This window comes from Perissodus microlepis, chromosome 18 (assembly GCF_051167445.1).
Source record: "Perissodus microlepis isolate ML-2025 ecotype Zambia chromosome 18, ASM5116744v1, whole genome shotgun sequence".
Lineage (NCBI taxonomy): Eukaryota > Metazoa > Chordata > Actinopteri > Cichliformes > Cichlidae > Perissodus > Perissodus microlepis.
Window position 1 is genome coordinate 28,945,194 of NC_140478.1, and position 13,131 is coordinate 28,958,324.

Sequence of the window (13,131 nt, forward strand, 5' to 3'; positions counted from 1 at the left end):
TAGTTTTTGACCAGCTCGATTGTAGTCATCCAAACAAAGTGCCTTGCTCAACTGAAAATGTGTTACTACCGCCAGGAAATGAAAGCCTCAAGTTTACTAAGCACAGAATCCACATTACTTGTAGTAGCATATGGCTGTCATTTAAATACAGTTGAGTTTGGCTGTTGATGAAATTTTCTAGGTTTGCGTTCCACCAGAATCACTAACTCAAGAGGGGTTTTATTTCCCTTGAATTCTTTGCAAAGCAGAGAAGGTCCAGGTTGCACACAAATGCGCATCTGCACAGTAGGTACTCAGTTTGGGGATTCTAGGTACATTCACATCACCTACGTGAATTCTTTGCTTTGTAGCTTTGTAGGCTCTGTGGTGCAATGGATAGCGCATTGGACTTCTAGTGGATCTCATCAGAGGCAATTCAAAGGTTGTGGGTTCAAGTCCCACCAGAGTCGCTAATTTAACGGGGAGAACTTTACTGAAGCTTCCTGCTACCCAAAAATCTTAGTTTTTGACCAGCTCGATTGTAGTCATCCAAACAAAGTGCCTTGCTCAACTGAAAATGTGTTACTACCACCAGGAAATGAAAGCCTCAAGTTTACTAAGCACAGAATCCACATTACTTGTAGTAGCATATGGCTGTCATTTAAATACAGTTGAGTTTGGCTGTTGATGAAATTTTCTAGGTTTGCGTTCCACCAGAATCACTAACTCAAGAGGGTTTTTATTCCCCTTGAATTCTTTGCAAAGCAGAGAAGGTCCAGGTTGCACACAAATGCACATCTGTAAAGGAGGTACTCAGAATGGGGTTTCTGGGGACGTTCACATCACCTACGTGAATTCTATGCCACATTCTGAGTCATCAAGACAGGACTTCATAGGCTCTGTGGCGCAATGGATAGCGCGTTGGACTTCTAGTGGATCCTATCAGATGCAATAAAAAAGTTGTGGGTTTGAGTCCCACCAGAGTCGCTAATTTAAAGGGGAGAACTTTATTGAAGCTTCCTGCTACACAAACATCTTACTTTTTGACCAGCTCGATTGTAGTCATCCAAACAAAGTGCCTTGGTCAACTGAAAATGTGTTACTACCACCAGGAAATGAAAGCCTCAAGTTTACTAAGCACAGAATCCACATTACTTGTAGTAGCATATGGCTGTCATTTAAATACAGTTGAGTTTGGCTGTTGATGAAATTTTCTAGGTTTGCGTTCCACCAGAATCACTAACTCAAGAGGGGTTTTATTTCCCTTGAATTCTTTGCAAAGCAGAGAAGGTCCAGGTTGCACACAAATGCGCATCTGCACAGTAGGTACTCAGAATGGGGTTTCTGGGTACGTTCACATCACCTACGTGAATTCTATGCCACATTCTGAGTCATCAAGACAGGACTTCGTAGGTTCTGTGGCGCAATGGATAGCGCGTTGGACTTCCAGTGCATTCTTTCAGATGCATTTCAAAAGGTGTGGGTTCGAGTCCCACCAGAGTCGCTAAATTAACGGGGAGAACTTTATTGAAGCTTCCTGCTACACAAAAATCTTAGTTTTTGACCAGCTCGATTGTAGTCATCCAAACAAAGTGCCTTGGTCAACTGAAAATGTGTTACTACCACCAGGAAATGAAAGCCTCAAGTTTACTAAGCACAGAATCCACACTACTTGTAGTAGCATATGGCTGTCATTTAAATACAGTTGAGTTTGGCTGTTGATGAAATTTTCTAGGTTTGCGTTCCACCACAATCACTAACTCAAGAGGGGTTTTATTTCCCTTGAATTCTTTGCAAAGCAGAGAAGATCCAGGTTGCACACAAATGCGCATCTGCACAGTAGGTACTCAGAATGGGGTTTCTAGGGACGTTCACATCACCTACGTGAATTCTACGCCACATTCTGAGTCATCAAGACAGGACTACGTAGGCTCTGTGGCGCAATGCATAGCGCGTTGGATTTCTACTGGATCTCATCAGATGCAATTCAAAGGTGGTAGGTTTGAGTCGCTAATTTAAAGGGGATAACTTTATTGAAACTTCCTGCTACCCAAAGATCTTAGTTTTTGACCAGCTCGATTGTAGTCATCCAAACAAAGTGCCTTGCTCAACTGAAAATGTGTTACTACCACCAGGAAATGAAAGCCTCAAGTTTACTAAGCACAGAATCCACATTACTTGTAGTAGCATATGGCTGTCATTTAAATACAGTTGAGTTTGGCTGTTGATGAAATTTTCTAGGTTTGCGTTCCACCAGAATCACTAACTCAAGAGGGGTTTTATTTCCCTTGAATTCTTTGCAAAGCAGAGAAGGTCCAGGTTGCACACAAATGCGCATCTGCACAGTAGGTACTCAGAATGGGGTTTCTGGGTACGTTCACATCACCTACGTGAATTCTACGCCACATTCTGAGTCATCAAGAAAGGACTTCGTAGGCTCTGTGGCGCAATGGATAGCGCGTTGGACTTCTAGTGGCTTCTTTCAGATGCAATTCAAAAGTTGTGGGTTCGAGTCCCACCAGAGTCGCTAATTTAAAGGGGAGAACTTTATTGAAGCTTCCTGCTACACAAAAATCTTAGTTTTTGACCAGCTCGATTGTAGTCATCCAAACAAAGTGCCTTGCTCAACTGAAAATGTGTTACTACCGCCAGGAAATGAAAGCCTCAAGTTTACTAAGCACAGAATCCACATTACTTGTAGTAGCATATGGCTGTCATTTAAATACAGTTGAGTTTGGCTGTTGATGAAATTTTCTAGGTTTGCGTTCCACCAGAATCACTAACTCAAGAGGGGTTTTATTTCCCTTGAATTCTTTGCAAAGCAGAGAAGGTCCAGGTTGCACACAAATGCGCATCTGCACAGTAGGTACTCATAATGGGGTTTCTGGGGACGTTCACATCACCTACGTGAATTCTACGCCACATTCTGAGTCATCAAGACAGGACTTCGTAGGCTCTGTGGCGCAATGGATAGGGCGTTGGACTTCTAGTGCATCCTTTCAGATGCAATTCAAAGGTTGTGGCTTCAAGTCCCAACAGAGTCGCCAATTTAAAGGGGAGAACTTTATTGAAGCTTCCACTTACACAAAAATCTTAGTTTTTGACCAGCTCGATTGTAGTCATCCAAACAAAGTGCCTTGGTCAACTGAAAATGTGTTACTACCACCAGGAAATGAAAGCCTCAAGTTTACTAAGCACAGAATCCACATTACTTGTAGTAGCATATGGCTGTCATTTAAATACAGTTGAGTTTGGCTGTTGACGAAAATTTCTAGGTTTGCATTCCACCAGAATCACTAACTCAAGAGGGTTTTTATTTCCCTTGAATTCTTTGCAAAGCAGAGAAGGTCCAGGTTGCACACAAATGCGCATCTGTAAAGGAGGTACTCAGAATGGGGTTTCTGGGGACGTTCACATCACCTACGTGAATTCTATGCCACATTCTGAGTCATCAAACAGCACTTCATAGGCTCTGTGGCGCAATGGATAGCGCGTTGGACTTCTAGTGGATCCTATCAGATGCAATTCAAAGGTTGTGGGTTCGAGTCCCACCAGAGTCGCTAATTTAAAGGGGAGAACTTTATTGAAGCTTCCTGCTACCCAAAAATCTTAGTTTTTGACCAGCTCGATTGTAGTCATCCAAACAAAGTGCCTTGCTCAACTGAAAATGTGTTACTACCACCAGGAAATGAAAGCCTCAAGTTTACTAAGCACAGAATCCACATTACTTGTAGTAGCATATGGCTTTCATTTAAATACAGTTGAGTTTGGCTGTTGATGAAATTTTCTAGGTTTGCGTTCCACCACAATCACTAACTCAAGAGGGGTTTTATTTCCCTTGAATTCTTTGCAAAGCAGAGAAGATCCAGGTTGCACACAAATGCGCATCTGCACAGTAGGTACTCAGAATGGGGTTTCTGGGTACGTTCACATCACCTACGTGAATTCTACGCCACATTCTGAGTCATCAAGAAAGGACTTCATAGGCTCTGTGGCGCAATGGATAGCGCGTTGGACTTTTAGTGGATCCTATCAGATGCAATTCAAAGGTTGTGGGTTCGAGTCCCACCAGAGTCGCTAATTTAAAGGGGAGAACTTTATTGAAGCTTCCTGCTACACAAAAATCTTAGTTTTTGACCAGCTCGATTGTAGTCATCCAAACAAAGTGCCTTGGTCAACTGAAAATGTGTTACTACCGCCAGGAAATGAAAGCCTCAAGTTTACTAAGCACAGAATCCACATTACTTGTAGTAGCATATGGCTGTCATTTAAATACAGTTGAGTTTGGCTGTTGATGAAATTTTCTAGGTTTGCGTTCCACCAGAATCACTAACTCAAGAGGGGTTTTATTTCCCTTGAATTCTTTGCAAAGCAGAGAAGGTCCAGGTTGCACACAAATGCGCATCTGCACAGTAGGTACTCAGATTGGGGATTCTAGGTACATTCACATCACCTACGTGAATTCTTTGCTTTGTAGCTTTGTAGGCTCTGTGGTGCAATGGATAGCGCATTGGACTTCTAGTGGATCTCATCAGAGGCAATTCAAAGGTTGTGGGTTCAAGTCCCACCAGAGTCGCTAATTTAACGGGGAGAACTTTATTGAAACTTCCTGCTACCCAAAGATCTTAGTTTTTGACCAGCTCGATTGTAGTCATCCAAACAAAGTGCCTTGCTCAACTGAAAATGTGTTACTACCACCAGGAAATGAAAGCCTCAAGTTTACTAAGCACAGAATCCACATTACTTGTAGTAGCATATGGCTGTCATTTAAATACAGTTGAGTTTGGCTGTTGATGAAATTTTCTAGGTTTGCGTTCCACCAGAATCACTAACTCAAGAGGGGTTTTATTTCCCTTGAATTCTTTGCAAAGCAGAGAAGGTCCAGGTTGCACACAAATGCGCATCTGCACAGTAGGTACTCAGAATGGGGTTTCTGGGTACGTTCACATCACCTACGTGAATTCTACGCCACATTCTGAGTCACCAAGGCAGGACTTTGTAGGCTCTGTGGCGCAATGGATAGCGCGTTGGACTTCTAGTGGATCCTTTCAGATGCAATTCAAAGGTTGTGGGTTCGAGTCCCACCAGAGTCGCTAATTTAAAGGGGAGAACTTTATTGAAGCTTCCTGCTACACAAAAATCTTAGTTTTTGACCAGCTCGATTGTAGTCATCCAAACAAAGTGCCTTGGTCAACGGAAAATGTGTTACTACCGCCAGGAAATGAAAGCCTCAAGTTTACTAAGCACAGAATCCACATTACTTGTAGTAGCATATGGCTGTCATTTAAATACAGTTGAGTTTGGCTGTTGATGAAATTTTCTAGGTTTGCGTTCCACCACAATCACTAACTCAAGAGGGGTTTTATTTCCCTTGAATTCTTTGCAAAGCAGAGAAGGTCCAGGTTGCACACAAATGCGCATCTGCACAGTAGGTACTCAGAATGGGGTTTCTGGGTACGTTCACATCACCTACGTGAATTCTATGCCACATTCTGAGTCATCAAGAAAGGACTTCATAGGCTCTGTGGCGCAATGGATAGCGCGTTGGACTTTTAGTGGATCCTATCAGATGCAATTCAAAGGTTGTGGGTTCGAGTCCCACCAGAGTCGCTAATTTAAAGGGGAGAACTTTATTGAAGCTTCCTGCTACACAAAAATCTTAGTTTTTGACCAGCTCGATTGTAGTCATCCAAACAAAGTGCCTTGGTCAACTGAAAATGTGTTACTACCGCCAGGAAATGAAAGCCTCAAGTTTACTAAGCACAGAATCCACATTACTTGTAGTAGCATATGGCTGTCATTTAAATACAGTTGAGTTTGGCTGTTGATGAAATTTTCTAGGTTTGCGTTCCACCACAATCACTAACTCAAGAGGGGTTTTATTTCCCTTGAATTCTTTGCAAAGCAGAGAAGGTCCAGGTTGCACACAAATGCACATCTGTAAAGGAGGTACTCAGAATGGGGTTTCTGGGGAAGTTCACATCATCTACGTGAATTCTGCGCCACATTCTGGGTCATCAAGACATGGCTTTGTAGGCTCTGTGGCGCAATGAAAGCCTCAAGTTTACTAAGCACAGAATCCACACTACTTGTAGTAGCATATGGTTGTCATTTAAATACAGTTGAGTTTGGCTGTTGATGAAATTTTCTAGGTTTGCGTTCCACCAGAATCACTAACTCAAGAGGGGTTTTATTTCCCTTGAATTCTTTGCAAAGCAGAGAAGGTCCAGGTTGCACACAAATGCGCATCTGCACAGTAGGTACTCAGAATGGGGTTTCTGGGGACGTTCACATCACCTACGTGAATTCTTTGCTTTGTAGCTTTGTAGGCTCTGTGGTGCAATGGATAGCGCATTGGTCTTCTAGTGGATCTCATCAGAGGCAATTCAAAGGTTGTGGGTTCAAGTCCCACCAGAGTCGCTAATTTAACGGGGAGAACTTTATTGAAACTTCCTGCTACCCAAAGATCTTAGTTTTTGACCAGCTCGATTGTAGTCATCCAAACAAAGTGCCTTGCTCAACTGAAAATGTGTTACTACCACCAGGAAATGAAAGCCTCAAGTTTACTAAGCACAGAATCCACATTACTTGTAGTAGCATATGGCTGTCATTTAAATACAGTTGAGTTTGGCTGTTGATGAAATTTTCTAGGTTTGCGTTCCACCAGAATCACTAACTCAAGAGGGGTTTTATTTCCCTTGAATTCTTTGCAAAGCAGAGAAGGTCCAGGTTGCACACAAATGCGCATCTGCACAGTAGGTACTCAGAATGGGGTTTCTGGGTACGTTCACATCACCTACGTGAATTCTACGCCACATTCTGAGTCACCAAGGCAGGACTTTGTAGGCTCTGTGGCGCAATGGATAGCGCGTTGGACTTCTAGTGGATCCTTTCAGATGCAATTCAAAGGTTGTGGGTTCGAGTCCCACCAGAGTCGCTAATTTAAAGGGGAGAACTTTATTGAAGCTTCCTGCTACACAAAAATCTTAGTTTTTGACCAGCTCGATTGTAGTCATCCAAACAAAGTGCCTTGGTCAACGGAAAATGTGTTACTACCGCCAGGAAATGAAAGCCTCAAGTTTACTAAGCACAGAATCCACATTACTTGTAGTAGCATATGGCTGTCATTTAAATACAGTTGAGTTTGGCTGTTGATGAAATTTTCTAGGTTTGCGTTCCACCACAATCACTAACTCAAGAGGGGTTTTATTTCCCTTGAATTCTTTGCAAAGCAGAGAAGGTCCAGGTTGCACACAAATGCGCATCTGCACAGTAGGTACTCAGAATGGGGTTTCTGGGTACGTTCACATCACCTACGTGAATTCTATGCCACATTCTGAGTCATCAAGAAAGGACTTCATAGGCTCTGTGGCGCAATGGATAGCGCGTTGGACTTTTAGTGGATCCTATCAGATGCAATTCAAAGGTTGTGGGTTCGAGTCCCACCAGAGTCGCTAATTTAAAGGGGAGAACTTTATTGAAGCTTCCTGCTACACAAAAATCTTAGTTTTTGACCAGCTCGATTGTAGTCATCCAAACAAAGTGCCTTGGTCAACTGAAAATGTGTTACTACCGCCAGGAAATGAAAGCCTCAAGTTTACTAAGCACAGAATCCACATTACTTGTAGTAGCATATGGCTGTCATTTAAATACAGTTGAGTTTGGCTGTTGATGAAATTTTCTAGGTTTGCGTTCCACCACAATCACTAACTCAAGAGGGGTTTTATTTCCCTTGAATTCTTTGCAAAGCAGAGAAGGTCCAGGTTGCACACAAATGCACATCTGTAAAGGAGGTACTCAGAATGGGGTTTCTGGGGAAGTTCACATCATCTACGTGAATTCTGCGCCACATTCTGGGTCATCAAGACATGGCTTTGTAGGCTCTGTGGCGCAATGAAAGCCTCAAGTTTACTAAGCACAGAATCCACACTACTTGTAGTAGCATATGGTTGTCATTTAAATACAGTTGAGTTTGGCTGTTGATGAAATTTTCTAGGTTTGCGTTCCACCAGAATCACTAACTCAAGAGGGGTTTTATTTCCCTTGAATTCTTTGCAAAGCAGAGAAGGTCCAGGTTGCACACAAATGCGCATCTGCACAGTAGGTACTCAGAATGGGGTTTCTGGGGAAGTTCACATCATCTACGTGAATTCTGCGCCACATTCTGGGTCATCAAGACATGGCTTTGTAGGCTCTGTGGCGCAATGAAAGCCTCAACTTTACTAAGCACAGAATCCACAGCACAGAACCTTGAACAAGGGGAAAACCTTGTTCAAGGTTTCTGCTACACCAAAATCTCAGTTTTTTTCCAGCATGAATTTAGTCATTCATTGGGCTTTGTGTATTGTACTTCTAGTGGTTCCCTTCAGATGCAATTCAAAAATTCAAGTTCCACCAGAGTCGCCTTTACACATAATTCTGTGTGACTCCTGCTACGAAAGAAGATTAGGACAAGTGAAAAGACCAATATAACTTGAGGCTTTTGTTGTATTTTTGTTTTCCAAAATTCATCTCTTTCTAAATTCTAGCCACATCTCTTCAACAAAACAGTTTCCTCTAGCGGAAAGATTCTGATTCTGATGATGGACCTTTGACCTTTATTATAAAACCTAACAATCTCATATCTGTCTCTAAAACAAACATACTTACCATCTGAACACACTCCATAAGTGGCAGTCGAACAGCCTGGTTGCCAACCAGAGACACGACGCAAGCCGGGGTGTTTGCAGATGCCTCCAGTAATGCTAGCACTGCCTCCACACCCATGCGGCTTGCCTGCAAAGATTAAAGTTCGTTCAGAGGGAAGTAATGAGCACAGAACTTTTTTTTTTTGACTTTCACCAATCCATGATATGAGTCTTATTTATTGATTGCTATTTACCAGGATTCTGTCAAACGCTGAGGGTGTTCCACCTCTCTGCACATGGCCCAAGATAGTAACCCTGGTGTCGAAACCCAGGCGGCGCACTACCAGCTGGTTTTGAATAGTAAACATGAATTATTAGTTGGGATAAAGGGCTTAAAAATATATGCCATTCCAGTTAAATACAATATATCTATAAAAAACATTTAGGGTTTCACTTTAAAAAATTCCAAATTTCTGAAGAATGTAATCATATTTCTACTAAATATGTAGTGTCAATGTAATATTATATAAAGCAGGATTATATAGCATCTTAAAAATAAACAAGAACATTCGAAGGAACATACAATAACAAGAAAAGACGTGCCAAAAGAAAAAAATAAGAAGGAGAAATCATGCAAAACATCTCCTGTCATGTAATACACATGCAAAGTGAACAGGCATAAAGTAAAATAAAGGGTGCAAAGAGAACCGTACAGCTCATCCATAAATGGTTCATAAATGGATATATGAACATGCCAAATGAAATGTGTAAAAAAGAACGAAATACAACAGCATACAGGACACGAAATGGTGTGCTCCCATGGTGAAGGAAACCAACATCCAAACCACGAAAGACAGTGGCCCGTGCTTCTGAGGGAGAATTTGTGGCTCCGTGTATCGGCCAGGCTTCGTGACCGTACTTACATCCTTGATATAATCGGGGGTTATTGATTTGTTGTGGCGATCTATGGCACCCTCGGCTACAATAATAATGTTCAGCCTTTTCTTATCAGCACGATTCTAGAGGGATATAAACAAGCAAAGGCAGTTTAAAACATGACAGAAAATGTTTTGCATTGCCAAAAGCTGGAACCAGTAACGTAGGATAAGTCTGAGCTCTAATTACTGAGAGACCTTTGCGTTTCCAAAGAGCACCATGTTTAACAGGTTGCCCTTCATCAGCAGACGTTTGCCACAATTTGGGAGAAGCTTCATATGTGAAGTTAACTGGTCGTGAAAAGCAGTGTGCTGTAGAGATACATCAATAATTTACTTATACTATTGCTGTTAGCCAGCATGGTTAGTTTAAAGTTGACTGCAAAACCTTGTTTTATTTACAGCTCAGTTTACATGCAGTGTTCACATGTTTGGTCCTTTCTCATAAAACATTTCTAAAAGACAATTTTGAATTTGTTGAAAACTTTAAATTTAGGAATTTCTTTTTGTTTGCTAGTCTTTCTCTTTTTTATTTCTCCTTTGCTGTAATTTGGCTGAAATATACATTTAGTGCCATCAACAGTCAATCAGCTGCACTACAGGGTACACTTTATAACACCATATTTCCCTTTTATTTAAAAACTTTTAAAGACATCAGATCATTTTAAACTGTATTTATTCTTTTTAAACTGTATTGCTTTTTGCACTGCAGAGGCTGGTGAGAAACAGTATTTCGTTTCAGGCTGGGTAACACAATACGAAATGACAATAAACTTCTTGAGTTTTGAGTCATTCCATATCAGTGTCTACTGAGCTAAAGAAACCATGACACCGAAACATGAATGTCTATAATATCACAATGAAAACCTTTCCTATGTGTGTGGCATGTGGCAAATGTTTGGATTCAAAACAGTAAGGTTGCTCTGCAGTAGCTTTTCATTTTCATGTTTATATCCACCAGCTGGTCCAGCTTCTGGTTCCCCTCTGTGTCAGTCTGAAACACAGCTCTACTCACATCCTTTACAAAATCAGAGGTAATGTGTTGTCCTTGTCGGTCAGTTGCGCCTTCAGCAACTATGATAATGTTCAACCTGGAACCTCGAGATCGAATCTGGACAATAACAAGAATACTAACCATATGACACTGACTGGAAAATAAAAAAACAAAACAATGTTCTTCAGGTCTTCAAATGGTCTGTGATAAACATTAGAATAGTCTTGTGTTTATGTGGTGGCCACATTGGACTGGCAAAGAGTCAAGATGTAATCGAAAGCTCGTGGGGTTGACAGCCACAAGAGTGAGGTTCTTCTGTCAAACTTTTCTACCATATAACTTTCTTAACCAACTGCCATTACGAAACCCAGTTTCCTGCGCTACTATTGTTAATGTATGGCTTTGTGGCGCAATGGATAGCGCAATAGATAGCGCATTAGACTTCTAGTGATTTCCTTCAGATGCAATTCAAAGCTTGTGGGTTCAAGTGCCACCAGAGTCACTTTATTACAGGGGAAAACTATAAAGATTCCCATTATACAAAAAATCTCACAGGAAACATTCAACTTTCTACTTTAGACGCTTAAAATTAAATCCATGAAAAGGCAGCATGTGAGTCAAGCTGAAACGTGTAAAAATAGAAGCCCTTGTGGCACAACTAATAGTTAAACAGTTCAAATGTGAGTTCGATTTTATAGTGTACGTCGAATTTGAGGGACTCCTGCTTTACTGTGGATATCTGGGGAAGTTTAAAGATGTCTGCTTCCACACACAAGTCACAATTCTGTGGCAAAGAGTGGACGAAACTGGAGTATGGTCCGCTCAGAGCATTGTGAGAAACTGGCAAAATTCTGTGGGTGCAGATGTCCTGATGTACATCAAAGCAAGCACTTCTACACATTATACTAAGTTCTGACAGCTGTAACCTTCCAATATGTCATTTATAAGTTTCTTTATTGTGACAGGGATTACTGTTCTCACTTTTTACACTGTATTTTCAAGAAAATAAAGATTTTTGCTTAATTATTCTAACATATTTTCTGTCATGTAAATCTTTATTAGAAACTTGCTTAGCTAAATTACTTCTGTTATATGTCCCTAGCCAAAGACAGAAAACTATCCACTCTAATTAAAACATAAGCTACTACAGTGGAAACAGTGTGTGTGTGTGTGTGTGTGTATGTGTGTGTTTGTCACCTCAGACAGTTTCTGACACATGTTGTCTTCCCATCCATCTTCAGGAGGCATTTCTGGGATAAAAACCCAGTCTGCTCCACATGCCAGGGCGCTGACCAGGGCCAGATATCTGCACACATACACAATTTATAAAATCATACATTTCAGCTCTCACTAAAGACAGTTCTTTTAGTCTCTTGCTACACAGAAATCTCACTAAAGCCAGAATGCACTCCACTCACTATCCTTATTAGAATTTCAATCAGCAGGCTCTGTGGTGTAATGGACAGCGCATTGGACTTCTAGTCAACCACATGCAATGCAATTCAAAGGTTGTGGGTTCAATTCCCACCAGAGTGAATTTTTCGCCTGCTGTCAATGCTAAATTTTCTGGACCATGGTATCGCACCTGTGCAGTGTCATACAATGTATCTGCATAAAATACTGCTTTGACATTTTAGCTGGAGTCTGACTCACTTGTCGGTATTTGAACATTCCACATTTATCATTCGACATTTTCAAAGTCTTAAATATGCTTTCTAAAGAATTTGATTACATACTTGAAAAGGGTTAAGCATATGATTTTGTGGCCACTAAGACTAAGTGGATGTCACGCAATATTATGTATATGTGTGTGTGGAATAAAAGATGCCTACCCACAGTGTCTCCCCATGACCTCCAGGACAAACGTCCTCTGGTGGCTATAAAAAAAACAGAAATAATGTCAAAAACAAACAAAAAAAGAGCATTTATGCTGAAACTCAGTGGGTTGATCTAAATTTGTTCAGTAGAGGGGGAACTCCAACCTTTACCCTACACTGAAGCATATAAAAAAGAAATTGTTCACCTCTGGGCAGTGGTCATGATGGCGTCCACCACCTCAATGATCCGATGCAGGGCTGAGTCGGTGCCAATGGTCATGTCAGTGCCGCAGAAGTCGTTGTCGATGGAGCCAACCATACCGACGATGTGGAGCTCGGAGTTTCTCTGGGTCGCTTCCTCATCGATCAAACCTAAACAAAAAAACAAGGAGGGAGAAAGTTTCCCTTTACACTTGTAAAAGCAGGGCAGCCTGGAGTTAAAGTTAAAAACAAAACCTCCCGTTGTGAGGAGTTACCTTGCTGCAGGAGCTCCTCCAACAGGCTGCTCCATTCCTCCCTGAACAGGTTGGCCCCAGTCAAGCTTCCGTCTCCACCAATCACACACAGGTTGGTGATGTCACGCTGCACAAGGTTGTGTGCAGCTTTCAGGCGGCCCTCATGGGTACGGAAATCTTTGCAGCGGGCACTCCCGATGACAGTTCCACCCTAAAGTAAACAAACATTACAATAAAAGAAAACCTGTCATGATTTTCTTCATTTTTTAATTTTTTAAAGATTCTTTTGGCTTCTTTTTAGGACAGTGTGTCATCTTAGACTGT

General features: G+C 41.5%; 1 protein-coding gene and 11 non-coding genes across 16 annotated transcripts in view; 11 read left to right on the forward strand and 1 right to left on the reverse strand.

Moving 5' to 3' along the window:
- The window catches only part of pfkpb (phosphofructokinase, platelet b), a 43,765-nt gene that overhangs the window by 23,346 nt on the left and 7,288 nt on the right, over positions 1-13,131 (reverse strand). For 3 of the 5 annotated variants that reach the window (XM_084913508.1, XM_084913511.1, XM_084913507.1), the window contains exons 4-10: positions 12,829-13,018; positions 12,559-12,724; positions 12,368-12,412; positions 11,733-11,841; positions 9,530-9,625; positions 8,861-8,953; positions 8,629-8,754 (exon numbers count right to left, since the gene is read on the reverse strand). In XM_084913508.1, the coding sequence (XP_084769634.1) occupies positions 8,629-8,754; positions 8,861-8,953; positions 9,530-9,625; positions 11,733-11,841; positions 12,368-12,412; positions 12,559-12,724; positions 12,829-13,018 (825 nt within the window). Of the gene's footprint in view, positions 1-8,628; positions 8,755-8,860; positions 8,954-9,529; positions 9,626-10,556; positions 10,653-11,732; positions 11,842-12,367; positions 12,413-12,558; positions 12,725-12,828; positions 13,019-13,131 lie in introns of all 5 variants that reach the window. The other 2 variants (XM_084913510.1, XM_084913509.1) reach the window with 1 other exon arrangement.
- trnar-ucu (transfer RNA arginine (anticodon UCU)) lies at positions 358-449 on the forward strand. Its single transcript is given in 2 exon segments — positions 358-394; positions 414-449. It is a non-coding gene; the product is annotated as a tRNA-Arg (tRNA).
- On the forward strand, positions 1,392-1,483 carry trnag-ucc (transfer RNA glycine (anticodon UCC)). Its single transcript has 2 exons — positions 1,392-1,428; positions 1,449-1,483. It is a non-coding gene; the product is annotated as a tRNA-Gly (tRNA).
- Positions 2,415-2,506, forward strand: trnar-ucu (transfer RNA arginine (anticodon UCU)). Its single transcript is given in 2 exon segments — positions 2,415-2,451; positions 2,471-2,506. It is a non-coding gene; the product is annotated as a tRNA-Arg (tRNA).
- Positions 3,448-3,539, forward strand: trnar-ucu (transfer RNA arginine (anticodon UCU)). The gene is given in 2 exon segments: positions 3,448-3,484; positions 3,504-3,539. It is a non-coding gene; the product is annotated as a tRNA-Arg (tRNA).
- Positions 3,965-4,056, forward strand: trnak-uuu (transfer RNA lysine (anticodon UUU)). Its single transcript is given in 2 exon segments — positions 3,965-4,001; positions 4,021-4,056. It is a non-coding gene; the product is annotated as a tRNA-Lys (tRNA).
- Positions 4,464-4,555, forward strand: trnar-ucu (transfer RNA arginine (anticodon UCU)). The gene is given in 2 exon segments: positions 4,464-4,500; positions 4,520-4,555. It is a non-coding gene; the product is annotated as a tRNA-Arg (tRNA).
- On the forward strand, positions 4,981-5,072 carry trnar-ucu (transfer RNA arginine (anticodon UCU)). The gene is given in 2 exon segments: positions 4,981-5,017; positions 5,037-5,072. It is a non-coding gene; the product is annotated as a tRNA-Arg (tRNA).
- trnak-uuu (transfer RNA lysine (anticodon UUU)) lies at positions 5,498-5,589 on the forward strand. The gene is given in 2 exon segments: positions 5,498-5,534; positions 5,554-5,589. It is a non-coding gene; the product is annotated as a tRNA-Lys (tRNA).
- On the forward strand, positions 6,308-6,399 carry trnar-ucu (transfer RNA arginine (anticodon UCU)). The gene is given in 2 exon segments: positions 6,308-6,344; positions 6,364-6,399. It is a non-coding gene; the product is annotated as a tRNA-Arg (tRNA).
- Positions 6,825-6,916, forward strand: trnar-ucu (transfer RNA arginine (anticodon UCU)). The gene is given in 2 exon segments: positions 6,825-6,861; positions 6,881-6,916. It is a non-coding gene; the product is annotated as a tRNA-Arg (tRNA).
- trnak-uuu (transfer RNA lysine (anticodon UUU)) lies at positions 7,342-7,433 on the forward strand. The gene is given in 2 exon segments: positions 7,342-7,378; positions 7,398-7,433. It is a non-coding gene; the product is annotated as a tRNA-Lys (tRNA).